This window comes from Colletotrichum costaricense (genome assembly GCF_030867565.1).
Source record: "Colletotrichum costaricense strain IMI 309622 chromosome Unknown Scaffold_4.1, whole genome shotgun sequence".
Lineage (NCBI taxonomy): Eukaryota > Fungi > Ascomycota > Sordariomycetes > Glomerellales > Glomerellaceae > Colletotrichum > Colletotrichum costaricense.
In genome coordinates, this window is record NW_026848233.1 from 1,109,515 (window position 1) to 1,136,222 (window position 26,708).

Here is a 26,708-nt window from a genome sequence, read left to right on the forward strand (position 1 = left end):
AAAAGTCTTTTTAAGACAATTTCTGTGTTCTCGGGTCAAAGAACACGACAAAGGAGGGCTTCACCGCAGACAAGGTATCCTGATCAAGGAAATTTTCAATCGGGCCAAGGTTCTCCTCAGCTGAGGAAATGTCCGCACTAGATACTTAATTGAACACATGCAGTAAGTTATTCTAAGGTAGAAAAGACTGTGCTTGAGATTTCCCATCCGAGAGTATCACAGATAAGAGGCTCGACTTGGTCAAATGTTTGGAGGTATGGTCTCGAAGAGGAGCGTTTGCTCGGTATGAATGGTATTTGTGGGACACAAACATCGCCAAGACTTGCTTTCTCCGAACTGGGCCTCGCACGCGCATCTTCAATGTAACATCATTTGCAGCCAGACCGTCGGGCTGGGTTTGCCAAAAGGGACTTTTCGTTGGCCAAACACCGAAAATTCGCATGGTTATTGTGCTGACGTGGGATGCCTCGTTGCACTAGAAGAGGGGCTTTCCGCGGGGGGATTCGTTTCATTTGCTGGATTTGCTTTTTACCCATGAGCAGATCAATAATGACCATCGAAGCGAACACATTGTGGTCCCTCGGACAATCGGGGTGCGGAGACCAAGTCCGATAGTAGCGCTGCCGTTGGGACTAGACAAACATGTAATCTTTTAGCTCTGTTGGAACCAGATTCCGTCACATCAGATAACGAATGCGGCTTTGCTTTAAATTGACAGTGGCCGCTCGCTGTTGGAAGATTTTCTTAATCCAAATTTTTTTCCCTCGTGCGCACCGCTATCCCACACATTTCCAACACTTGCACTTTTGCTCAGGCAATAGACTGTATCAATGGGCTCTCTTGAGAACAAGACGTCTGTGGACAAGATGGAGTTTGACACAAAAGAGAAGCTCGCTGCCTTGAGCGTCATCGAGTGAGTATCAACCGCAAGCGAAATTTCAAAAGTCTGGAACAAAGTGGACTGACCCTCGTTGAAGTCCAGAGATCGCAGAGGTTAGTCAAGGCTCGTTGGCATGAACTGACTCGGCCACTAACCATACTCCAGTACCTGGCAGGTGGGCATCCCTTGCCAGAGTCAGCTCCCCCAGCCCCAGACACGGAATTCGAGTACACTATCCAAATCCCAATGCGCGATGGGGGCCGCCAACAAGAAGCCCGCGTCCACAAGCCCTCCACGTCAACAGGCGCAAAGTCCCCAGTCATCGTTCTCATCTATGGAGGCGCCTTCACAATGGGTGACTGTCACCAAATGAGCCCCTGGGCCAGAATCGCCAGAAAGCTCTTCAATGCCACTGTCATCAACCTTTCCTATCGTCTGGCACCCACACACCCTTTCCCCGCGGCCCCCAATGATGTTGAAGATGGGCTCAAGTGGGTTTCTGAGAATGCGCACACCCTAGGTGGCGACTTGAGCGCAGGCTTCGTTATCGGAGGCCCATCTGCTGGCGCAAACCTTGCGGCCGTCATGGCACAGAAGATGGTTGATGGCGCGACGAAGCTCGGAGCTCCTCTCACCGGTGTCTGGCTCCTGGCTCCGCTCTTCCTCGAGGACGACATAGTGCCTCCAAAGTACAAAGACATCTTCCTCGCAAGAGAGCAGAACGCCGAGGCTCCGATCTTCAGTAAAGCAGCCTGGGGTTATCTTGCTGCCAATTACAAGGCAGACATCAAATCAGTGGATTATTCGCCTTTCAACTCGAAGAATCCCCATGTCGGAATGCCACGAACAGTTGTGCAGGTTGGAGGTCTGGACTTCCTCCGGGATGACGGGCTGGTTTACGAGAAAGCTCTCAGAGCACACGGGGTTGAAACCCGGTTAGATGTGTATCCCGGCGCTCCGCATGGACATTTCATATTCCCTGGTGTCAAATCCGCGTTCAAGGCAAACCTTGACATCTTCAGAGGCCTCGGATGGCTTCTCAAGCAGGAGGTCTCGGAGGATGAGATCAAGAAGGCGGTTGTTGCAGATCCTTTCATGACCGTTCCGGAAAAATCGTCAACGGCATATGACGCCATATACCGGTGACCATAGGAATCTTAGAATGCCGTTGCATAAAGTATCATACAATTTATTCTTTGGCACATCTAAACTCTTTGTGGCTAAATCCTTAAAAAAACAGCATGGTCAATTTAGAGAACGATGGTATCAACTCGTAAGATTACTTCATGATTCTCATTACTGTCATTACTTTATAGCGGAGTGGAAATACTCCAGGTATCATCAAGCCTTCGACATCAGAGGTCTTTGCTCTCATTCAAAAAACATTAGTACACAAGAGTCAGTAATTCCCCCCTTCGCGTAATTGTCTTCTTACGCGCAATGCTTCTGGCTCCCATTCTCAGTAGAACGACTTGATCAGAGCGCTCTTCCATAAAACTCCCGCTCGTCCCTGGAAAGGGTTAGCAAAAGTATACACGCCATATAGGGCCAACATACCTGATTTGTTCCTGGCTATGGACATTGTGGTCGACCCGATCATGATTACTAAACTTCTGATCATCGTCTGACCCGCCTTGACTTTCTTCATCCACGCTCCGAGCTCGCACAATTCCCTCAAGCTTGAAGTCTGGTATGTCCACCAAAAGACAGCTTCCGCTCCGTGGGAGATTCCGTGCGCCATCCAAATCGGTCTCTTCCGTCGTCGATAGAGTACCCTTCCGCGTTGTAGAGGTAATCACGCTCCGATACGTGTTGAGCTCCATGTTGTTTGAATTTTCGTTGCTATCATCGTGGTTGACTTTGTTGTCGTAGCCAAGGGTAGATGCCTTTTCTTTGATAAAGACTCGTAAGACCGGAATCGATGATCCAATTATTGCTGTGGCCGTTTCCACAGCGGTCCAGATAGTTACGTCCTTTCCGTTGACTTGGGTGCAAATATTAGAAAGATGACAAAAGCCAAATGCAAGAGCAACTAGTCAACTCACAGAAAAAGTCACCTTGTTCTAGTTGAACAAGATATATGCCCTTGATAATGGCGCATACGCCTGCCCTGTGGTGATAAGTCAGCATGAGGTAAGATAGTACGACGGCTTGAGAACAAAAACATACAACCAGCCTAGGCTCATCGCAAAGCAAACGCCTAGCTTCTCGTGTTTTCTCAACCGCATCCCCCAGATGAGCTTCCAGGGGATTATCGCCAACACAAAGTCCATGAACGCGCACCAAGCCGCGTTAAAGATGCCGTAGTTGAGCGTCACAGACTCATCCCAGCAGGTCCCTGGCATCTGTCTGTTGAAGTTCTTTTGCACCGGGGTGCACTTCAGCCATGTCAAGGTCGCACTGGGAAGCATGACCACCGTCAATGTCACGACGGCGAACCACACAAATATCCTGAACCAGCCCGTCGTGAGCCGAAGGAGGGTTACACCAAACCCAACTTTGCTACCAGTCGAAGCAAAGCACGATATTGATGCGCCTACTGAAGTATACATGGCGATCGTTAGGAGATTGGCCTGGGGAATGATGTCGTAATAGTGACGGCCGAAACCCAAGTTGACGCCCATTTGGGTGATGATCGATTCAACAAAGAGACAAGTCTGCAAGCCACCGTCAGTTTAGTTGTCAGATAGTCAGACAAACAGATACCTCGTTAAGAATTCATATACGTACCCACGAGAAAAGAAAGATGTAGTCATCCCACCACAGCTTCTGTCCCCTGCTTAGCTTCGCGTACACTCGTAACGCCAGGAAGGCGCCACAGAAGAAGCAGAGAAACCATGTGATGCCCGCTATCAGAGGACCGTTGCTCTCAATAGAAGTCATCGTGGCCGCATTTGGATGAGAAGATGTACGGCCCCGAACGCGAGCAAGTCGAGTTGGAAGCTGGTAGTCGGAGGATATGGTGAGAATTCTGCCCAGGAGAGACCAAGGCCCATAACCGAATTGCCGGGATCCTTTATTGGTTGTTCGGCGGAAATGCCGCTGCGAAGAGATGGTCAGACATTGATCGTTACTAGTTCAGCTTTTGATGATTTAGGGATGGGGAAGTCGGGGTGAGATTGGATAGGTCTCAGTAAGGCGTGTAATGCTAGCGTGAATGCGATGTAACGTACACATGCTTAGGCCGTTCACTCCGATGCAGACTCTTCGGAATACTTCAGCGTATATGACTCGAGCCATGACGTGGTGAGAAAGAGGTTGGTGAGCTTTCGCGGGTGTGTTCGTTCTAAATATCGAAACAAACTGGGCCGACAGAGGCTCTCACTTGTCCAGTGCGGGATGCAAAAGCCGGAGGCGCGCCTCGCCCCCAGCCGTCGCGGGTAAATCTCTCTGTTTAAAGTTCTTCTTGCGGCGAACGGTGGCGGGTTATCAACATATCCTCCTCGGGCTGAGGCAAAAGTCGCTGCTTTTCCGTTTTCTGGAGGACACCTTCATCGCGGCGAACGGGGAGACCGTTGTCGGGGTTGTCCACTTGGGGATGTACATATCAGACGACCCTCGGGCGGTCCTCGGTGACAGTGCTGTAACGGGTCGATCCAAACATTGTTCCAGACCACAGAGCAAGGTTGGAGGACTCGGGGGATGAGCCGATGGCGGGAACAGTATCAATTCTACCAGGAGCTTAAATCAAAGTTGGAATGGGAGAGGCTTATGCCATTGGGTAGCGAGACCGGGCAAAGCTCCAGCTTGGTAGGGGCTTGTGATCATCCAGGATGAGCCAGTGGGAAGTGAGTCAGTTTTACGAGAGCAAATCGCACACCAGCTCTTGGTCCATGAAACATTGAAGTACTCCAAGCGTTGCATGTGGCGTTGGGCTTGAGTTCGCCATTACTTGTATCCATGTATTCCCCAAATCCCCCTTAAGACCCCTCTTGCCAAGATCATCTGAGCCAGGAATGTATCTGTATCGGCCTCGATTGTCGCCGTTGACCGCAGTTCGAGTTGATCGCAACATCAACACGAAGTTCGGTACAAATCAACCTTTCTAGCGAGCGGCGTCTCCAACGCTGGTGAGATTGGGCCGAACACACCGACCACTCATTTACTTCCATGAGAATTCGAGACGCACACTATCTTGCTGTGAAGAGAAAATCCAAATAGTGCTCGGACATAGATCTGCGTCAGCTACTGCGACATCTGTGCAGAGCATCAGATGCTGTCTCGAATGAGAGCACTCACCTCCTCTGTACGGAAAGGTGTTCTCTTGGCAACATCTCAAACCGCTTCAAGCTCGGCGTTGACGTCGAACTTTAAAAAGACGATGCAGCCTTACCCAAACTTGCTCCCTCCATCACGGCATTCTTATGTGATGACTTACGCGATCAGGCGGGGGTTTAGCCTCCGCATGAGCTTGAGGCGTCAGATCTCGTCTAGACCCTGTCGAACCTGGACTTTGAGGTAAACAAGATGGCCAAGACGGGCATAATATCTGCTTGTGGATTTTCCGCCACAACCTTATTGACGATTAGGTACATGAATCAGAATGGTAGAGTCAGATAGTTTGACCGTCGGACGGATGATGGATACGACGGCTATTGAACTGGCAAGTCTGGCATGAAGACATATGCTTTTTCTGAAAACTGAGGCTTCACCAAGGTTCGTCTAGTATCTTCGGCGTCCTCTCGTCGAAACTTGGAGCGGACGATCGAACTCCTTCCCAGTCATGACAGATGGGACTCGGGATGTATCTCTCACGATGTTCACAATCCTCCGACGTTGTTTCTGGCATCTCGCGTCTCAATGGTCGATCAGGAGCTCTGTCAAGACTCTGGTTGTGTTCACTTTGGAAAGAATAGCCAAGTAGTGCAAGTCACGAAAGAAACTACATCCCAGACACCGTAACTCCTGGAGTAGCTCAGCTTCGAGGCATCGTACACATATTCACGATCTTACAGAGTGAGAGGAAGTCAGTGTTTGAGCGGGGCTTCGGAAGACGGTACGGTCCGTTGAACGGCACCAGGGCCCGTGGGCTGAGCCACTGTTCCAGGACTCTTTGGATGTGGATCAGAAAGACGCAAAGCTCCCCCAGATGTGCCCGTCTTCAGGGCGACATGAATGTGGACTCAGGAGCTGCAAATTAGTTGTGTTCATGTGCAACGCACTAAGCTCAGCGTAAGTGAATTTGAAATGGAGGCATCTTGATTCTACTCAAAAGCTGGGCTTTTCATCATCCCAAATTTTGCTGTTCCGATATCAACCTCATTCGCCCTTTACGTTTGAGACCGTGAGATCGACGATGACTAAAGGGAAACGGAAGCGCTCTGCGGCAAGTGGGGGCTTCGGGGCATGGCTCCGAGCCCGTAACACTGGCGCTCGCGGCCGGACTCGAAAGTTTGACCGTGGATTTTGCTGTCTTCTCGAATCGGAGTAGTCTACCCGTCGCTCTGGTCTGGATTTGTGAGCTATGCTGAGTGTGTTTGACGGTTGAACTAGTGAGACGGGCGGAAAACTTCTAGCGCTGCCGTCGCAGCTAACGCAGGTGATGGCACCTCCTAGTTGCTGCCAGTGACGTGGTCGGACGCGTGGAAGACTTTGCACCAGTTAAACCTTTCAATCCAACAGTCTTGATATAGGATGACAGACGGGGAGGCCTGACTATAGAGCCGCTGGCTTCGGCATCTCATCAATAATCCAGCTGGATCACAGAGGCCTGTATTGGCATAGGAGACTGGTTGGCACAAGTCACATCTGCAGCCGTGGCCAAGTATTCTGGTGCTTCTAGCATTCGCCTCCATGGTCATGCGAAGTTAGCGAGCCTTGAGTATGATGTCGCTTGTTGCATAGTGAGGCGGGGAAGGAACCTCAACCGATCGTACGTCAAGTCAAGCTCATGGCATCGTGTCCAGACCATCGGAAAGTCCTTCTCCATCTGGTTCCCCTATGCAGTATCACGCAGTCAAGACAAGAGATCCTGCAGGCCTCTCAGCTTCCCTAAATGGCGCTGTCGAAGGTGGTAGATCTCGAATAGCCGCCCCTGGAAGTGCTTGAAGGATTTCACACTAGCCATGCGCCTTACAAGTGAAGCGACCTCCGATTCGTAGCAAACTTGGGCGCAGACGGCGCAGTAGGGGTCAACATGCACATGTGTTTCAAGTCGGACCCTGATTGGAATGTTCGGCTTGCCACATGTAAACTCTTGTTTCCTTCCAACCCCCCATCCCCTTCTCTTGGTCTAGAACCTGCCTGATCACCGCCTCCCGACATGGTGGAAGGCAGGACAAATGTGTCGTGACCTCAAGGCAAGCGGGCGGAGTTTCCCCGTATCGACCCAGCTGAGCATCTCACTTGATTCCGTCACTGTCAGCACCATACAGTTCAGCCGAACGACTGAAGGTGGACGGACCAACGCCCACCGCCTTATTTTCAGTCTATCCATCGGCCCCTAACCAGTGTGCCAGTTTGTGTTAGCAGTGTAACTCCCTCTCAGCGTTGCGTGCCGTCACGGCTACGACATTGCTGAACCGTGCTTAACAAAGGGAACCGGGAGGCCCCCCCAAACGACCTAAATTGGGAACTCAATCCTGGCGCCGAGTGATAAGACGGTCCAATAAGAGAGTGGCCCCTCACGGCCAGGCCACATTTCGATAGCCGGTCTCACTTCTTCTGGCGCAGGCTGTGTCCTTGAAGATGCGCAGTTCCGTGACAGCCGTTGCGACTCATGTTAAAAGCTAGTTCTTTGGGCCGAACACGTGCCCCATCTCTTCCACACACTCATAAGGCCAGACAGCTGTTAGGAAACAAGTAGCTGTAGCCTCGGATGGTTTCCTGGTGTGTGTGTGGTTGTCAACTTGAAGTTTACTCCGCATGACTGGCCTTTGTTGAGGAGAAGATGTTACAGGACGCGCGGCGCGCCAACTTTGGCCTTTTGGAAACTTGGTGCCTTGCGCAGAGATTCTTTGCTCTTTAAACGCCGGATCGACCTTCACGCTGCCACAACTTCGCAAGCCTGGCGCTGCGCCGTACCTTATGTACTGCGGTCGAATCTCCTCTTTCGTGATCACCTAACTGATCGGGCAAAGCTGCAATCAAGCACTGCCGGGCGCCCACACCGGAAGGTTTAACAAACGGATACTTCCAAATGTTCCCAAAGCTCATCGGTCCACTTGGCGTTCAGTCCAACACCCAGAATGACGGGGATCATGCAAACAGGCGACAGCCGTGCTAATTAATTCGCTGCCAGAATTGTAAATGCAATGTTAGGGGGATGCCTTTGACTGGGTCTGCTTTGCCTCAGATCCTTAAAATACTTTTTATTAGCAGCAAATTAAGCTTCGAGTATCGAGCTCAAGGACAGACAAAACCATTGTGCCTCCCATCTTGCCAGCTTTCGTGTTCTTCAATGATACTATTCGCGACATCGAAGTCACCCGCGCTGACTGACGAACACCACCCCCCCCTTTTTCGAGAGCCGTCCACATCCGTACTCGCTCCACGCAACCGAAGCTGAACGCTGACGATCTCGTACTGGGGCGTCCGCGGCGTGGTCAGATTGGGGAATTCAAGCTCGATTTCGATTCTCGTCCCCTGTCAAGTCCCCGGTTTTAACCTGGCCCCCAGCAGATTCCGTGCGAACAGCCCTGCTATTGTCTGGAGGCCGAGGGGACCTTTTTTGCGACGCTGATCGCCCCCGCCACGACTCGTATTTTCGCAGCGAGGAAAAAGGGCCAAGCGTTCTGTCCTCTTCTTTTCGACTCGCGGTGGTTGCGAAATCATGATTTCTCGTCAAAACTGGTAGAAAACACAACGGAAAGCGATCGAGACGAACTCGCGCCGCCGCCTTACACTCCTTTTTTCTTTCTTCTTTCGCCATGGCCGTAAACCGGTCCATCTTCCGCCGAATGCTGGCGGTAGCCGGATCCGGTGGCGCCGGGCTGGTCCCGTGTCTCGCCGCGCTCGGGCTGGTGCTCCTCCAGGTCGGCGCGGCGGTCAATCTCTGGAATTCCCGCGAGCGAGGGCAGTTCAACTTTTCGCCATCTTCGAGTTTAACGATATCCGAATTTCTGAGGTTCTTGATTGCGACTTTGCTTTTGAAACGCGAGATTCGCCGACGAAATACCAACACCGAGTACTCTTCGCTGGGCAACGGATCGGAGGACTTGGATCTTGGCGCTGATGAGGACGGACGGTCATCTGGCGAGTACGCTGCGGAGAAGCTATCGCGACAAGCTCCCCGCATTGGAGGCGCGAGGGCACTCTGGTGTTATGTCTGGGGAGACGCGGACTTGAGATTCGGACTGATGAGGATTGCTTTACTGCAAATGCTCAGCAACAACTTGGTATGCGACGTCAAAGCGCTTGGCACTTGGCGCTGGCGCAACATTAGATGAGGCAAAAGCTAACATTTCTTTCTCAAGTTGTTTCTCAACTATTTGGTCAGCGATCCAGGCACCGTCTCCATCACGAAGAGCGGCATCATGGTCGCAGCAGCTCTAGTCACGACGCCCGCTCTTGGACTGAAGGGCCCCAAGACCCGATGGATGGCTTTCTTGATCCAGGTAGGTCATTCGCGTAGCTTCTGATACTCCAATTCAGCTGCTAAACAGGAGTAGACGTCGGGTCTGGTACTGTCCCAGTTCTACCCACAACATCGCACGAGGGCATCGACATACCAGCTTCCCCTCTACGTCAGCATTGTCGGCCAGGCCAGCTTCAGTGCCTTATCCGACATCCACAGCGAGAAGCTTTTGAAGGCTACCGAGTTGAGCTCGAACGGCGCAAACATTGTCTTGGGAGCTTTCGGTGCGATGCTCAACCTGCTCGTGCATGCACTTGTGCGACTATACAGCTCCTTCGAACCCACTTTCTTCGGCGGCTACGACAGCAAGGGCTTGTCAGTGGTGTTCATGACCACACTTGTAGCTCTGATTACTACGGTTGCACAGAAAAGTACGTTTTAGACACCGTCCCACTTGGGGTTCTCGAAGAAGATTGCTGACGTTCTGCAGGGGTCGACTCATGGGTGAGATGGTTCATCAACGACACCACAAGTATTGTGTTGATGCTTGTGTCCGCGCACTTCTTCTTGTCTCGATACAGCATGTTCCTCATACCCGGCACAGTGCTCATTTTCATCGCTTCGCTGGCATACATGAAGTATGCTCCCCTGAAAGAGTACATTAGTTCGTCTCCAGTGGATGACATGCCGAACTCTTTTGCGCCGCCTCCATCCTACAAGGTCGGTCATCTCAATGGAGTACTGTGATCAAGGCATACTAACGCTATTGCAGAAAGCAAAGTTCGGTCTTCTTACCCTTGCCAGCTTTCTCGGCGCAGGCATCATCCCCTATGCAACACTTTCCGAACTCCCGCATACCCCCGAGTACCGACTCGTGATGAGAGATGACACCGACGGACACTGCTCGACACCCCCGGCCGAAATCATCACACCCTTCACGGACAAGCAAGAACCGTACAAGATCTCGACAGGTCCTGGCAACCTCACTGCCTCACCCTTTAGCAACACGCTCGCAATGATTCGCTGGAATGCGAAGCGCATGGAGCGCGTGCCTCTCCTCATGAAATACAAGCCCTTTTACCACACCGTCCACATCTCCATGCCGGAGATGGTCGAGGATAAGCCCGAAGACTGGCACAATCTCACGCACTCGCAGTACCCACACCACGAAACAATTTACATGCAAGTCGCCAGGACGATGAAGCTCATACTCGACGAGCAACCCGATATCGAAGGGTTGATGTACTTCCACTTCGACTCCTGGATCGACCCGATGGCTTGGGTCGATGAGAACCGCGAGTCCATCTGGTTCCCGACATCTCACAACACACGGCAGTTCGAGGGCGACGGCCCGCGGTACATGTGTATGACGGACTGGCAGAAGTTTCCGCAGTGGTGGGGTTGGTACCACAAGTGGAACGAGAAGGCCGTCACCGTCAACGGCGAAATTATCCGGATGAACCGCGGCTACACGATCGAGGAAAAGGAGTTTTGCGTAGGCTGGTCAGACATTTTCTACATTCCTCGACGTTTCTTTGCCGACTTTATCTTTCTGTCATCCGTCTACGGTTGCGCGGACCTGTTCCACGAGGTCGCAATTCCGACGATGCTCAACATCATCGACCGGAGCCGGAGGAGTGAGAAGGCCAAGTTCCAGTCGGTCATTGACCGTATCGGAGACTGCTGGGGAGGATGCTGCGATGATTCAGCAACGGCGCATGACGTCAAGTGGACGAGGTGTGGTCACAGGCTGAATTACTTGAACCAGGAGGTAATTGATGCGCATTACAGCCGGTTAGACGAGCAAACTGCATGGCTTGGTCAGGCTGAGAGACAAAAGTCTGGAGGCGAAAGGCGTTGATGGTTTGTTTTGTGGAACATAGGTCTACCGGGGCATTAGAGTGGACATAGCGTGTATTTGTTTCTGGCACTTGTAACATTATTTGAGGTGCAAAAAGTATCTAGCATTGAAACGGACAGAACATAACTTGCAGAAATTGAACACGACAATTGTATCTTAGTTGATCGGAGGTACTGTCTTTGCACGCGCAACAGCGAATCAGCAACTTGAAGTACGCTTAGGTGTTGAAGCTTCGAACTACACTATTGAGGCAGGGTGTAGAAGAGGTATGGACGGTGATCATGTTGAAGTATTGTGCGGGTGTCCTAGCTGCGTCACTGTTTGTAGTACACCATGGCGGGTGTTTGTTTAATGTGGCTCCGCATGTACCTGGCAAACACTGCCCAACATCAATTTATTACTAACACAGATAAAGAGAGAATGCTGAGATCTCTTGCTGGTGTGACAGATTCAGATGCCATCATTTCATCCACCGTTCAAAATCGGTAGGTGCCTCAAGACGCTCGTGACATAGAACTCACATGATAACTACCTTGTTCTGGCCAAACCAACTAACGGTCACTACCTAAGTAAAATAGCTTCAAGCTGCCAAAAGTTATCTCTATACCTACTTCAACTTGGCAACGTGCTTCTCCTGCACTCCCTTGGGTAGTACCAAAGTTCAGTTCGTGCTGATGATTGATTGTAAGGGGTTTTCGATGGTGACACAAGTGATATACATGTGGACAAAGTATGGTAGCTGAGCTAGCATGATCATCATCGCATATATGCCTTAATGAGATTTTTTGGTCATCTCAAAGTGGATTTTTTCAAGAAAGAACAAAGGCATATGGACTTGATGGCCGTCGTTTGCTCCTTCCACCTATGTCGTTACTCAGTCAACACAACTTTCCAGGCAGCGAAGGCGGTCAGTTGGAGATACAAGACAGTTTTTTGCATTCGAACACCTTCACAGAATACTCTTCGAGTATTTATACGTTGAATCAGTAGCTTTCAGACCTCCCTACCTTTTTTCGATATCTCACCTCCCACCGCCATTGCCTGTTGAGGAGATCTCCTTCCACTATTCACATCATCAATCACAACCAAGAAACAGATAGCACAGCCTCTAAAATGAGATTTCAAGGTAAGTTTGTTCAAATCCACTCAAGTATCCATCATGAAGAAAGCCTGACAGTAAATCACAGTTCTTCTCACTGGTGCTACCGCCCTTGCCATTGGCGTCGCTGCCGGCCCCAGCATGAACCCCCACAAGATCCGTCAGGACCTCAACGACAGAGATGGAGTCGACACCATCAATATCAAGGCCCAGGATACTGTCCTCCAGACTCGCGAATGCGACATCGTCTGCCCTATCAGCAAGCTCTGGTGCGAGTACCGCCCTTATAACTACCGCTGCGACAGCTCCGGCAAGCTTCGCTACGATCAGCGCCATACCGACTGTGAGAATGCCTCCTGGGGCTGTACCTGCGGCTGTGACTGGCGTGTTCCTGGCATTGAGTCAGTGAAGGAGACGGAGAAGGCTCAGGAGTATTGAGCATGGAATCCACAGGGATGATTGATCATTGGAAAGCATGACAGACGCGGTATCTTGGGTGTGCATCAGGAGCCGTCAAGTTCGGGATTAAGATTCTCAAGGAAAGATCAAGTCTCAGAACGACAAGTTTCGCGCTATACCATGAATACCAAAGAATATTACCATGACAAAGGAATCAATCTCTATCCTATAGGCTTGGATATAGCCTGTACGCACAATGCGCTTCGTTGATGTTGAATGAGGACAGTCTATTGAGGTAGTATTCCTACGCATTCAGCGACATATGCCTCCCAAACAATTAGGAGGTCTTCGTATTGCTCGCCTTGGCTCAGCATGTTGCCATTTCTCTCATACTTCATCCAGTCGATCCTGCCCGGTGCTTATAATTCTCGGTTTATGGAAGTCGAGGTTACGATATCTTCTCCTACACACACATGCTCTTGTGCTGAGCACTTGTATCTACCTTACGCTGCGAAAAGAGGTAGGACATATAAGACAGCCAGCCACAGACACCATAGCTTCGCTACAATATCGTCAGACTTCTCATTCCGCCTCACCAAAGTCAATGCAGCCATTAAGGCTCCCACTCCAATAGGAGCCGCCCAGGCCGCCGGTTGGAGGTTCCAGAACAGTGGACACGCAGTAGACCACAGCAAGACCATCACAGCCAGCCCGCCCCGAGCAATGCCCTCGCCATAGAGCAGCGGAATGGTCTTGCGACCCCTAGCTTGATCTCCCTCCATATCTGGGAAGTCCAACGCTTGGACTGTAGTGGCAATGACGGCCCCGGTCACCCCGATCCAAGCCCACGCCTTCGGAAGGAGATCACCGCCGGAGATGACCTCCAAAGCCCCAGTACTGAAACACATGATGCCGCCCGTGTTGATCGCGTTGCGCGCCCAGATGTTGATACTGCTCCCGTCGAGATCGTTGTACATCCATAGAAGCGTCATCATCGATATCGTCGGTTTGAATCCACCCATAAGCGCGCTTACTGTAACCACGAGAGGTATCATGCCGAGAAGAAGTCGTTGTGCTTGTGCGGGCGTCAACCGCTTCGCAGCCAGTGGCCGCCAGGGTTTGTTATGCTCATCTTCGACGATGGAGTCCGCGAGTCGCTGGTTTGAGATACCGCACACGATCAAGTTGAGCCATATCCATAGGATTGCCAGGGGTAGTCTCTGAATATTGGAGTATTTCGTCTGATCGATTGCTGTCGTGAGTGATTCCCGACTGAACACAGCTGCTGTGATGAAGATGATTTGAGGCGCTAGTACGGTCTTGATATCGCTCCTAGTAAATAGATAGAGAGTCTTGAGATGAAAGGATGCGGTTTGTGCCTGAGAAGGATCAATACAATGCTTACGGGAGCTTTGCCCAACGTCCAAGCGGAGATGTTTTCTTACCAAAGTCCTGCGCTTAGGCACAGATCTGTAAAGTTCCGGAGCGGAAGCGCCCGAAGGCTTCTCAGCCAAGACGTTGTTCCCAACAACTGTCATGTTCTCGGTCGTATGACAGATCTTTCCTACCAAACCAAAATGTCGCAAAGGATATAAACTGTCAATGCTCATGATGCTGGCTGGAAGGTGGAAATCAACCTGCTATTTCAATCAGTCGCCAGACTACCAAGGGCGTGGGGAAGTCCGCGCCGAAGATGGCAGTTTGCTTGGCCGGAAAGTCCAAAAAATTGTGGATGTGACGACATCGTCTGATGTTTCCGTGTCTGCGCGCCTCGCAACATTGAGAACTGTATCCTGGCAAGAGACGATTGGAGGGTTTCCGTGAAGCAGGCCGGGTTACCCGAAGCTGCGGGACGAATTTCCAAAGGAGAGTCCAGTCGGGGACATTTGCTGAGGATATCTCTTTTAACTAAGTCTAATCCCGGTATAAGATTTCGGGAAGCTGAACTCTAGCTGCCTCGTAGCTAAGCGTGAAGGTCGAACTAGTAAACGCAGCTTGTCTCGGGCTGGCCGCACCGCCGCAGTATTTCCCTCTTGAGTCGAATTGGGCCGTGTTACATATTTCGAACACGTTCCTAACCTAAATTGTGGAGAGCTGAAAAGTTCGCGGCCTCGCATCAGATAACGAGCATCCTTAGTACGGTGATAAGCTTCAGCTTTCAAGTTCGACGCCACAGTCTCGTTTGGTCTAGCCCTGCGCCCCACAACATATCAACATGTTCACCGCTAGAGTACTAAACAGTCAAGACATGCATCACCCGGGTGTACTTGATGAGATTGAGAAAAAGAGACTGATGGAATGCACTCCGGGCCCACCATCGATGTTTGAAATTCGATATCTCGGATAGATAAAAGGCATTCGATCACATTCCACTAGCAAGGGAAGCAAGCAATAGTATCGAATTCCAGTACCTTGGTATGATCAAAGCCATACAAGTACACTATTAATATAGATCCTGTAAGCCGGGATGATGTCTTTCGCAATGTATCGGACATGATGTGGTGTGCAATTGAAGCCTATTTATCGGCAAGACTGCTCATAATACCAAGCAAAGCAGCAACGACTAGAAGCGGTCAGTCAGCGCGCTCTGTTTGAACCTCCTTCAATACGGAACATGGGATACTTACAACCTCCTGCTGTCACAATGTAGGATGCGATAGACCAAGCGGTCTGAATGGTTGTTGGGTCCGTCCAGCCCTTTGAGTTGAACCAGAGTCCGATGGCGAGGCTTAGCACAACTGGTATGAGAATCACGACGGCAATCCTGGCGACGGACCAGCCCAGCACAAGTTCAAGTGAGAATTTCCCCTTGAGTACGTCATGTGAGTCGCTGTTGAGTTCCTCGTGAAGCCAGTCTCCCCAGGCAACTGCGATGTGCTCAGGGACCCGCCATTTCTTGTACGTATGCAAGAGCAATTGCAAGTCCGCAGCACCATTATTATCAAGTTCGACACGCTCATGAGTCCCCTCTTGCGCATTACACTGTAGAAATGTTTAGCCACATCTCCAACACAAGTCACACAACGCACTTAGGTGTCGACTGCTAGGGATGGGGATTAGATAGGGTTTCCTGCTTTTGGTAACTGACTTTGTAAAGCCGAAAGCTTTTAACATGTCTGAGAGAAAAAAGGGTCTTCCAGAAACCGCGTAGGCAAAGAATTTCTTTCTTAAGCTCTCGGAACAATTGTTTTGGCTCATGGCAGAACATAACCCTTTCGACTGGGTTGGGTTGGCCGCTGGGGAAGACGCCTAAAACTACATAGATCGGTAAGGCTCGGGCTATCGTAACGGTGAGAGATTCCCGAGATATGCCAAACAGGCGAGTTTGGAATTTTATCGGCTTCTCTCCCAGGTACGCATTTCCTCGGGGCAAGTGTCCGGCTGATGGGTTAGCACCCCCTGTCTCGACATCGTGCCCTCCATCCCAACTTGCTGATTGTCGGTATTTAGCTGGATACGGAAAGTCGCCTCCCTGTGTGATCTCGACAGAAGAAAAAAGCCCTTCGCGCTTTGTGTATCCTCGTTGTGATCGGATGCACTGATTTGGTTGACTGAGAAAATTCTCATACGAACATAGTCCATAAAAGTAAAAGTTCCAGGTCCTTTCCTGGATAGGTTCTGTCGGCGCTCGCTTCCCTAGTGATATGTGTCTCTGTAAGGCTTTGTTGATGTTCGGTGACTGTCCGTGAATATTAGCATGATCATCTTGCTCTTCCGTAGTCAGTATTGGTCCATTCTCAGTGCTCACGTTGCCAGCGCCTCCAACTCCATCAATATTTGCCGCCATATTTCGGTACTAGTTGATTCTTCTGAAAGGCGCCGGACAGTTCAGAAATGCAGAATCTGTATTCTCGGGAAGATGAACAGTCACATAAGAAGGGATTGGAGAATGACTTCGAGACGGGTGCTATGCAAATGGGAAGAAGTGTCGACAGCGTCTTTATCAGGCCTTGGGGGAGCACTTGGATGTGCTCAGCCCGTGGGATTGGAATCTGTATCACCCGAATCTCACTAGGTTGTTCAGCTGGATGCACTCCCTAGCTTGGCTGCGTCTCAGCCGTGGAAATCAGCGAAGCTCATTCGCTAATCGCGCGAAAAGGAAGTATTCTAAAGAGAAGATAACCTTTACGACTGGTCAGTCTCGCAAGTCCTAGACTTTGTCTCTCGGCACAGCACGCTATATGCAGGCTGTTGCTGTATGGTGCTTACGCAGGTGTCTAACGTAGAATGCCAGCGGATGGGTGATCTGCGACGCAAACTTTGGCCGTAGTCCCTCAGTATAGAAGATCTAGAAAGGGCCGTACCCTGGAATTCGGGATTCGGTCTTGTTGGCCCAGTTGGTATAATCAATATTGAGCTCAAAGATATTGGGGATGGCCTGTTATACTGCCCAATTTGATAGTCATATATTGTGAAATGCCAAAATGCTACGAATGCGCGGGTGGGGACGCTCAATGTTGGCATTCAGATTTGTTTGAACGTGAAAAAGGTTATTTTATTGTTGTCCAGACATTACTAATATTATCCAGAGTCATAATTCGTCCATCGTATCATTCCTCCACTAAAACATCTGCCAATTAACTAAAAGTCTTAGGCCTGCACAGGGGTAATCTGGGCCGTAGCCTTCAAGTCTCTGCTGCTCCATCCGAGGCTGAGGGTGAACTCGCCCTTGGGGATGAGCCACTGCTGCGAGACAACGTCCCAGTAGCTGAGATCACGACGCATCAGCTCGAAACCGACCTTCTTGGTCTCACCGACGGCAAGGGGAACCTTTTCGAAGCCGCGAAGCTGCTTGGGAGGAGTGCCGGCGGGCGTGGAGTCGGGGAAGGTGACGTAAAGCTGGGGAACGGCGGCACCCTCGACATCGCCAGAGTTGGTGATGGAGACGGTGGCGTTGTAGATGGTCTCCCAGAGGGCGGGGTTTCCACCGGGCTCGACAGGGCGCTGCTCAGGGGCGGAGGTGATGTCCTGCTCGACGGGGCTGGCCTCAAAGTCGGCGACCTCGAAGGTGGTGTAGCTGAGACCGAAGCCGAACTCGTAGCGGACAGAGATGTTGTGGGCGTCGAAGTAGCGGTAGTCAATCTCGAGCTTCTCGTCGAACCAACTCTGCCAATCGTACCAGCCGGTGGTGTTGATGCCAGTGGTGGGAGGGGCGTTGTAGTCGGTGCCGTTCAGGGCAATGGTGTAGGGGAGTCTGGCGGAGGGGTTGACATCGCCGTAGAGGACGTCGACGAGGGAGTTACCGGACTCCTGGCCAGGGAAGTGGGCGGCGAGGATGGCGGTGACGTTGGGGTGGTCGGCCCAGGGGAGGTCGTTGATGCCGGAAGAGTGGGTGACGACAATGGTGTTGTTGCAGTCCTTGGCGACGCTCTCGACGACGTCGTTGCCGTCCCAGTCGACGCTCAAGTGCTGGCGGTCAGCGGCCTCCTCGGCCCAGGTCTTGAGGAAGACGAGGCAGACCTCGGGGGCCTTGGGAACCCAGAGGTCGGTGACATTGGAGTTGATGATGAGGGTGTTGTTGAGCCACTGCTGGACGAGGGCACCATCCTTGGAAGCGCGAGCCTTGATGGCTTCAAGGGGGGTGACAAGGTAGGTCAGACGACCGGTGCCGGAGCCACCACCAGCGACGAGAGTGCCGTACTCGAAGTCAGCCTGGTTGTAGAATCCCTGAGTGTCCTCGCCAGCATCGTTGCCAAAGACAGCGATGGACTTGGGAGCCTTGAGGGGGAGAGCCTTGTTCTCATTCTTGAGGAGGACAGCGGCGGCGGCGCCGTGCTTGCGGATCAGCTCACCGTGGTTCTCACGAACATCACGGCTGCGCTCGCCGGTGAGATTAAACTCGCGAACCCAGGTGGATCTGGGGGAGAAGGTGTTGAGGTCGCCAGAGGAGGGGTCGACGGTGGGGTAGTCCTTGTCCTGGTTGAGCCAGTAGTAAGGAGTCATAATGCGAACGATCATGTCATCAACGCGGGCGACGTTGAGAGTACCGTTGTTGACAGCAGTAGTGACGTTGCCGCCGAAGAAAGATCCAGACTTCCAGTCCATGCCGTACCTGCCAATGCCGCCAGGCATATCCATATCGAGACCGGCCTCAATGGCAGCAACACCGGTGTGGGTGGCACCCCAGTCGGACATAACGTAACCATCAAATCCAAGCTCAGTCTTCAGAAGACCGTTCAGAGACTTGGAGTTCTGGCATCCATAGGAACCGTTGATACGTTGGTAAGAGCACATGAAGGAAGAAGCCTTGGCCTTGACAGCGTTGGCGAAAGGCCAGATGTAGAGCTCGTGGGCGGTTCTGTCGTCAACGTTGGAGGAGAGGGCCTGCTCCTCGATGTCTGTAGCGGTACCATTGGGGTCGAAAGTCGGGTTGCGCATGGTCTCCTGCTCGTTGAGGATCCAGTGCTTGGCAGTAGCCTGGACACCAGCATCCTGGTGACCGGTGATAGTTTTTTCCATGGCGACACCAGTCAGGTAAGGGTCGGGACTGAAGCCCTCCCAGTTTCTGCCGGAGTAGGCACTGCGGCCGAGGGGGCCAGCGACGGGGCTTTGAGTGGTCAGTAGGTGTCGGCCATAATGAGTGTACGGAGATGGACAAACCTGAGAGCAATGTGGGCGCCCTTGGCCTTGAACTCCTTGCCCATGGCAAGACCTCTCTCGTAGAGGATATCTTTATCCCAGGTGGCTGCAGCAGAGACACCGGCGGAGAAGACACTGGCGTAGTCGGCAACACGGATGGACAGGGGACCATCCTGAAGGCAGAGGCCCTGGAAACCAAGACGAGGGATAGCGACGATGTTTCCGACGCAGGGACCGGGTTGGCCAGTGACCATGTCGGCCTTCTCCTCGATGGTCAGTTGTGAGACGAACTCCCTTGCCTTGGCGAGGGCATCCTCCCAACCGGTACCAGTGATGTTGGCTTCATCGTGGAGTTAGTTAATCTGTTACCAAACCTAGAGAACCGAGAAACTTACGGGAAGGATAGACTGGCTCAGAATCCCCGTACGGACCGAGGATGGTGGTGTTCACCGGCTGAATCCAGCTGAAGGCATCTTCAGATCGGTCACCAGAGTCATACGCCTGAGCGTTGACTGAGGGTGCCAACAGAAGACCGGATAGGAAGAGAGACAGAGCTGCGGACATTTTGAGATCCTTGAGCTGTTGACTTGCGGCTTGTGCTGAAGATCCTAAAATTTCATCGATTGGGGGTTACATGCCGTTCTTTATATGTTACCTGTTCATCGTCGGCAGCAACGTCAGTCCACCATATCCTCGTCGCCCTCGCACTCTGCTCGCTGGTGACCTGGATAGACCCCTCCTCTTCCCCGTAACCTCCGCGCGGGCAACGACAAAGTCGAGGAAAACCTGATCATGACGGTAATGCACATCGTCATGGTCCGGAAGTCGGCCCCGCACCGGTTGACACCCGAAAGATGCTCACCAAGGGGCGAAGTGGTGGGATATTGGGCAGGGTAATCAGCCGTAGATTTTCCAGCGACGCACGCGATGACTACACTAGGCTTAGTCTCTAGATGGTCGCCAAAACGATGGCAAGGTCCGGAAAAGGCTCTGCTATACACGTGGGGAGGCGGAATCTTGCCGAGTCTCCAGTCTGACTAGAGGTGGCCACAAATCGTCAAATGGGTTGTGGGGTGTAATTCTCTTAACGGCGGGTATGACTAGTCATAGAATCGCTGGAACAGCTGTTAAGCGGGAAGATCGAGTCATTGGGCCTCTAGAACAATCGACTCTTTCATCAGGTCTCAGCATCCTTCACCGCCCGGCTTCCAGAACTACCAGCGACAACTCCGCATCAGGCCGACTGCTGGATGCCAACATGGGGTCGCTTTACCGACGACGGGCAGAGTCTCTAGAGTACGGAGTAGAATGGAGTAATAATCACAAATAGCGCGCCTGACTGTCGGTGTTTGCACCGTAGCATTCAAAGTTAACTTCCGGAGAACTGCCGCTGTGGGCGGGACAAGGAACACGAGCCAATATGTGGGGGATGCGGATCGGGTGACAGCTGGAAAACCTGGAGACTCCAAGCTTTTGTTTTCCTGAGCGAACCCCCGGTCCGAACACTCTCTCACCTCACTCAGAGCTTGCTCCGTACCGGCTTTTCAAAGAGCAGAAGACCGCCCCCGGCCTAATCCCAGCCACCCCCGCCCCCGCCGTTAAGGTGAGTGGACCACTGGGACACACGACTTTGTGTGGAGGTCCGACATTGCGCCGACACTAGAGGACTCTAGACGCAGGTTTTTTCTTTGAAATTTCTTCGTGATGGCGGTTGGAGTAGCTCTTTGGGGGAATCTCTTCACGAACACTCAGAAATTGAGGGGACTCTGGGGGCCAAGGCCGTGGAACTGGTCGTCCCAAATCGGAGAGAAAGAATACTCTGTCCCAGTGCCCCCGGCTTCCCCGCACATCTAATCGGCCCTGTTCTTCGCCCTCGGGTCATGATTTACGCTGAAAACCGAGCCTCGTGCTCCTTGGAACATGTCATAGAGAAAGTCGAGGAGCCTGCCGCCGGTAAAACAACGGTGATTTAGTAACGCTGAACTGTTGATCGGCCGATTAGCGCGGAGTCCGGTCTTAACGCCAAGAGTCCGTCTTGATCCATGGCAGAAAAGCCGTTCACGATGCCGATGATGGTAAAATAGTTGCGTACGCGACTTCATTCTCCCGATATTCCCAGTGTCCCGGTGTGAGAGGTCTCGTGAGCGGCGCCTACGTCATGATAATTCCACGTCCGGGCAGAATGCCGGCATTCGATGCTAGTAGACTGCTGGATAAAGCAATTTGTGGGATATCCAGGCCCCATCAAATCACCGTGCCACTCCTCCCAAGCAGACCACACCCATGGGGAAACAGTTGAGTTTTGTGGAGTTGCCCATGCAAGTATTGGAGAACTAGACCTCTACCGCCTCTCAGGGTTTGTCAGCCCTCAGCTGGAGCCTGGGTTGCCATGCGGGGGTACCTTGACTGATGTTTGCCTGTCACGCAGCTTCACACTCCTCCATGTTCGTGAGGCTCCTTCGGAATCCGATGCTGTTCCCATGATGGTTATTGTGGAGTTTTGGGGTTCTTGTTTTCATACTGGGGTCGGAGCGCGAAGTGCTCAAGCGTCGATCTATTCGGCCCTTTTCATCACGCATTGGAAATTGGACGCGCAGCTTTTAACCATAACCTCATGTTCCGGGGTTAAGGTCATACCATACCATAGCACAGATTCAATCATACAATGGTGATGTCCGGATACAGATCCATCGAGGTTTCTTGGTGTTCATTTCATAGCCGAGGTCAACCTCGGCAGTAGTCCTGTTTCCGGGTTCCGACATCGCGAGTCTGAAGTGGGGAATCAAGAGTGAATGATCCGTTACTTGCGCAATTGGATCGAAAAGACATCTCTGTTTTTTTCTCCTTCTTTTCGATCCGACGATGGGTGTTGACAGGACTGTCGACTGAGTCCGATCTTCAGCAGCTACATCTGTTTCTTGGATGACGTCTGGTTACGCCTTGTAGGCCCATAGTTGATCGTCACGACTCACTTGCTCGGCAGTCCTACATCTGGGTATTCTATGATTTGGACGTCCAACTACTATCGCAACATGAGCAGAATTGGGGGTTTTTGGAGATGAGTTCGATCACCAGTCCGTTCAATGTTCGTGAGTCAGAAGTCTTCACCTATCAAACTGGGTGAAAGGTGACTACTTATCACTAAGAGTCCAGTGAGCGACCATATGAGTGCCATGATGTTGGGATGTATCAAGTAGTAGAACATACATATGAGGGCAAACGCAGGGCAACGTCGTGTGATGTGACATACGAGTGCCCCGCTGAGGCTCAACTCATTGAGATGTTCCTGACTCTATTGTCGTCATGGGACATCTGCAAGATGCCAGGAATCCAATTCCGTGGACCCTGCTTGCAGACTACCACTGGCGTCGATCGTTTGAGGCTCTCCTTGATCCAGCTACCAGAATTCCATTCTATCCCCGCTTGGGTAAGTGTGTGGTCGTGTGAGTAGCGGAGTGGCTGAGGAGGAATCGTTCCAATCATGTGAGCAGTTCTACTCAAGTCACTGAGCGTAAGCCCTTTGATCTCTGTAGGGCCCAGGTCTGATTTCCTCGCCCACAACAATGTGTGAGATCAACGAGCATCAAGCGTTCAAGGCCACGGCACTTTGAATGCTACGATATTGTACTCGAAAGCCTGCCAGGCTTCTGCGACAAGACGTCAAGATGCTTGAGTGATTGAAGATACATAAGCGTGGAAAGACTCCTATTGTTTAGCTCTCATAACAAGCACTTGGTGACCAGCACAACTATCCATAACTGGGTTCAATCTAGGTGTCATCACAAAGCGGAGATGAAGCGAAAGGTTGCCAGCCTGTACTTCGGCCATGCTTGAATAGCACGGGCAAAGCCGATGTTGACTCATGTTTACGATTGATAAAAGTAGGTAACTACCCCGTCACGTGCGCAGTGACTAACGAGGTCCCGCCGCTTGAATATGCGTCTGCCTCTACCTCCGTACCAAGGCTTAGTCGACCTATTTCAAAGAAGGTGGACCTTCAGTTATAGTACTTCCAGTGACAGCGGGTTGTGCATGAGGCTCGATATGATATCAGTCTGCTAATCTCAGTGAACTTAGCTGGTTTACGCTCAACTGTAAGTGAAGAGTAAGTTTCCCAAATATGACGTGAGGTTCTTCATTCACAACATCCCTTAAGCCTTTGCAGATGCTCAGACCCACCCGCGCAAGTTCAAATATTGACTCTGTTCAATCAACCTAATTTGTAACTCAGAGTGCTTGAATCATCACCAGCGGTTTACATACCTTATATGAAAAATACATCATTTCGAAATGTTGACTTGGCCCTATGCCCCCAGATACTTTTGTCGGTGGATAATTCTTGATCAACGTACCGATGTCCCATTTTAGTCTGGATATCTAGTGTGGCATGGATGCTTTTGTATTTTGAGGTACATCCTACTAATAAGTCATGTAGGTATGTACTATTGCAGCCGACATCGAATTGTTTTACTCAAGAATTTAATTGAGCACATGGACAGTATATCATTCTCAACTTCTTGAGTCAATACGATGAACATAGGTCAAGGGCTGTCTGCAGAATACCATTTGGTTCTAAGCGCCATAATCAGCGATGATCTCGGCCCCGTTCATTCAATTCTGCTCTTTTCGAGGAACATCATCCGACTGCCAGCTGGGTTTCTAGTCCACTCTTGCATGTAAACATCGTATAGATTTCTTCCATGTCAGTTAGTGTTCACGTCAACTCAAGTCGTATCACAGTGTCACGATAGCTTTTGAAAGAAATATGGTATCTCTGTATTATTAATCTAGAAAATTACTCTACCCAAAGCTAAGACCTTTACGCGCGCTGGGACGAAGTTATAATTTGCATAGGAAACTCTTGCGAGTGTTGAATGGGTGCTGAGTTCTCAAGATGATGACGCCTTGGCTTCCTGAATGATCACATCGCTAGCCTTCTCCGACACCACATATAACGGCAGCGCAATGTAGAATCCAGGGATCTTGGGGAAGACACTAGCATCAACAACTCTTAGGCCCTCGGTACCGCGGACCTTGAAGTTAGTGTCAAGTACAGCCATCGGGTCATCATCAGCACCGATAGGACAAGTACACGAAGCGTGGTGTCCCCATGCCTCGTCCTTGAGGAATTGTTTGGCGTCCGCTTCCGTGGAGGTATTGGTACCCGGCCAAACCTCGGGGAAGCTGCCGTCGAGCGGGATGAGGCTATCGAAGGCCTTTCGGGTGAACTCGAAGCCCTCATAGGTAGCCTGAAGATCCTTGTCGCCCTCCCCGTTGCTGTTGATGCCCGTGTCGTAGTAATTGAAGTTGATGAGGGGCATGTCCCTGGGATCAGTCGACTTCAAGGTCACTGTACCAGCATTATTTCTGCTGTGAGCCTTGAGAATGATCCATGCCCAGTGCTGTGCGTCGGCGAGCGAGTCAGAGGCGTAGCCGGGGAAGTACCCCTTGAATTTGGCCGGCGCGCCGGAGATGAGCAAGTCGGGCTCGTTCTCGGCAACGGAAGACTTGAGGATGACGGCGATCGCGATGCCATTAGTGGCGTACACGCCCTTAGTGATGGGTTCGAGGCCGTTCTGGTAGTCCTCGAGGCAAGGGTCGGGAGACGTCTCCAAGAAAGTGCACTTGCTTGTGATGACAAAGTCACTGTTGGTCTTGCCGATCACGGTTGCCTCGTAGCGATCCTGCATGTTGGTTCCGACACCCGGTAGATCGACGACAACAGGAATCTTGAAAGAGTCGAGCTCTGCCTTCGGACCGATACCACTGAGCTTCAGAAGCTGAGGTGTGTTGAAAGAACCAGCAGAGATGATGACCTCACGATTGGCATCAACGCTACCAGAGCCCGTCGATGAGGCAGATCCTGAGCGGGGATCGGCGCGGTAAAGGCTGGAGCCCTCCAAGAAGTCGACACCAACCGCGCGAGGCTTGTCACCACTCTCATCAAATCGAATCTTGGTGACCTAAAGGAGGTTAGTAAACGACACGATTTATCAACTTCTATGAAACTCTGGTTCAAGAAATCTTACAAGAGTATCGAGCTTGATATCAAGATGATACTTGCGCGATCCATCAGCATTGACAGCGTTGGCAGTATCCAAAATGAGATCTCTAGGACCACCACGGATGGAATTAGTCATAGAAAGCGGAACCTGGTACAGTCCAGTCTTGCTAGTCTGGCCAGGCGCATTGAGATCTCGAAGGAGGACCTGGCCAAGACCAGTGACAGTGCTGAGCACCAATCCAAGAAGGCTCTTCCCCATGGCAGTAGCAGCGGAAATAATCAACGACAGCAGCTTCTGGTCCTCAACCACAAGTGACAGAGAAGTAAGCGAGGTACCAAGCCATCCACTGTACCCATGCCCAATGATGCTTGATGGAAGGTACATGTTCTTCTCAATCTTTTGGAAGTACGAGCGCATGTTGTCTGGCTTCCAGGTATCATCGCCGGTGAGTGTGGCAATGTTCGTCCAATCACTGTCATGAGCGTTGATGGTGATGAGAGCGTTATGGCGAGAACAACCTCCCAAAGTTCCGGCGCGAGGATACCAAACACCAAGAGGGGTTGCTCCAGCTGGAGGATCAAGCCCGACGTAGAAACTGCCGTCGGGCATCTCGTACGTCATCTTGGAATCTCTCTTCTGTTGCTCGAGGTCGGGATAGTGGTTGACCTACATGGTATTAGTCAAGGCACTTTCTGTCACGCTCTTTGCGTACTTAGAACACTTACGAAGTAGTTCCATCTTGTGTCCTCGAACTCAGTTGACATAAGGTGAAGAGCCGGGACCTTCTCCGTCCATGAGTCCCCTGAGTCTCCTCCAGCATCAATCAGCAACACCTTGTATCCGGCGATGGCAAGATTGGCAGCAACAGGGCCTCCTCCAGGACCCGAGCCAACAACGACATAATCGTAGTTGTCAAGAGTGGTGTTGGCGGCGCGTCGACCAATGAAGGGCTCATGGCGAGGCTGTTGCCTTGCAGTCTTCCATGGGACAGCGCTAATGAAAATGTCAATATTTTAGGTCTCCAAGAAGAATTCTGCTCGGAACGACTTACATGGAAGAGGCTGAGTTGGCCAAAACAGTAACGAGTGTGAAAAGGAGTGAAACGCGCATCTTGAGCGCTTGGCAACACGGGCTGCTCAAAAGAGAAAAAAGAGTGACAATGGGTCAGATGGATACAAAGGTCTCAGAACATTGAGTCAGATCGAAGACGAGCCGCATTTGAAAGCTTGATATTCTTGGTCAACGGCACTGATGAGACAGCCTGAATGGAAAGAAAGGAGAGGTCAGCCATTACCTAAGCGGCATTGATAGGCGGTCTGGTAACAAAGCCCTGTCTTTTGGAAGTGAGGCCCATCGGAGAACTGTCAGTT

At 51.4% G+C, this 26,708-nt stretch overlaps 8 protein-coding genes across 8 annotated transcripts; 3 read left to right on the forward strand and 5 right to left on the reverse strand.

The window, feature by feature from the left end:
* Nucleotides 1-830: 830 nt before the first annotated feature.
* On the forward strand, nt 831-2,026 carry CCOS01_04408 (alpha/beta hydrolase fold-3 domain-containing protein; the record flags this gene model as incomplete). The annotated part of the gene is made up of 2 exons (XM_060452589.1): nt 831-913; nt 994-2,026. The coding sequence occupies 2 exons, from the start codon at nt 831-833 to the stop codon at nt 2,024-2,026; spliced, it is 1,116 nt and encodes a 371-aa protein (XP_060316547.1).
* Nucleotides 2,027-2,356: 330 nt separating this feature from the next.
* On the reverse strand, nt 2,357-4,375 carry CCOS01_04409 (uncharacterized protein; the record flags this gene model as incomplete). The annotated part of the gene is made up of 7 exons (XM_060452590.1): nt 2,357-2,390; nt 2,438-2,864; nt 2,926-2,990; nt 3,050-3,537; nt 3,611-3,953; nt 4,056-4,146; nt 4,315-4,375. 7 exons carry the CDS (start codon nt 4,373-4,375, stop codon nt 2,357-2,359), a joined length of 1,509 nt encoding a protein of 502 aa, XP_060316548.1.
* A 4,373-nt stretch (nt 4,376-8,748) lies between these two features.
* Nucleotides 8,749-11,256, forward strand: CCOS01_04410 (uncharacterized protein; the record flags this gene model as incomplete). Its single annotated transcript, XM_060452591.1, has 5 exons — nt 8,749-9,216; nt 9,295-9,435; nt 9,490-9,826; nt 9,886-10,115; nt 10,168-11,256. 5 exons carry the CDS (start codon nt 8,749-8,751, stop codon nt 11,254-11,256), a joined length of 2,265 nt encoding a protein of 754 aa, XP_060316549.1.
* A 1,113-nt stretch (nt 11,257-12,369) lies between these two features.
* Nucleotides 12,370-12,793, forward strand: CCOS01_04411 (uncharacterized protein; the record flags this gene model as incomplete). Its single annotated transcript, XM_060452592.1, has 2 exons — nt 12,370-12,382; nt 12,444-12,793. The coding sequence occupies 2 exons, from the start codon at nt 12,370-12,372 to the stop codon at nt 12,791-12,793; spliced, it is 363 nt and encodes a 120-aa protein (XP_060316550.1).
* A 464-nt stretch (nt 12,794-13,257) lies between these two features.
* Nucleotides 13,258-14,292, reverse strand: CCOS01_04412 (UbiA prenyltransferase; the record flags this gene model as incomplete). The annotated part of the gene is made up of 2 exons (XM_060452593.1): nt 13,258-14,133; nt 14,200-14,292. The coding sequence occupies 2 exons, from the start codon at nt 14,290-14,292 to the stop codon at nt 13,258-13,260; spliced, it is 969 nt and encodes a 322-aa protein (XP_060316551.1).
* A 978-nt stretch (nt 14,293-15,270) lies between these two features.
* Nucleotides 15,271-16,541, reverse strand: CCOS01_04413 (uncharacterized protein; the record flags this gene model as incomplete). Its single annotated transcript, XM_060452594.1, has 3 exons — nt 15,271-15,317; nt 15,382-15,736; nt 16,503-16,541. 3 exons carry the CDS (start codon nt 16,539-16,541, stop codon nt 15,271-15,273), a joined length of 441 nt encoding a protein of 146 aa, XP_060316552.1.
* Nucleotides 16,542-17,344: 803 nt separating this feature from the next.
* On the reverse strand, nt 17,345-19,897 carry CCOS01_04414 (glycosyl hydrolase family 3 N terminal domain-containing protein; the record flags this gene model as incomplete). The annotated part of the gene is made up of 3 exons (XM_060452595.1): nt 17,345-19,301; nt 19,355-19,673; nt 19,729-19,897. The coding sequence occupies 3 exons, from the start codon at nt 19,895-19,897 to the stop codon at nt 17,345-17,347; spliced, it is 2,445 nt and encodes an 814-aa protein (XP_060316553.1).
* A 4,325-nt stretch (nt 19,898-24,222) lies between these two features.
* CCOS01_04415 (choline dehydrogenase) lies at nt 24,223-26,448 on the reverse strand (the record flags this gene model as incomplete). The annotated part of the gene is made up of 4 exons (XM_060452596.1): nt 24,223-25,296; nt 25,363-26,004; nt 26,064-26,331; nt 26,390-26,448. 4 exons carry the CDS (start codon nt 26,446-26,448, stop codon nt 24,223-24,225), a joined length of 2,043 nt encoding a protein of 680 aa, XP_060316554.1.
* Nucleotides 26,449-26,708: the final 260 nt, after the last annotated feature.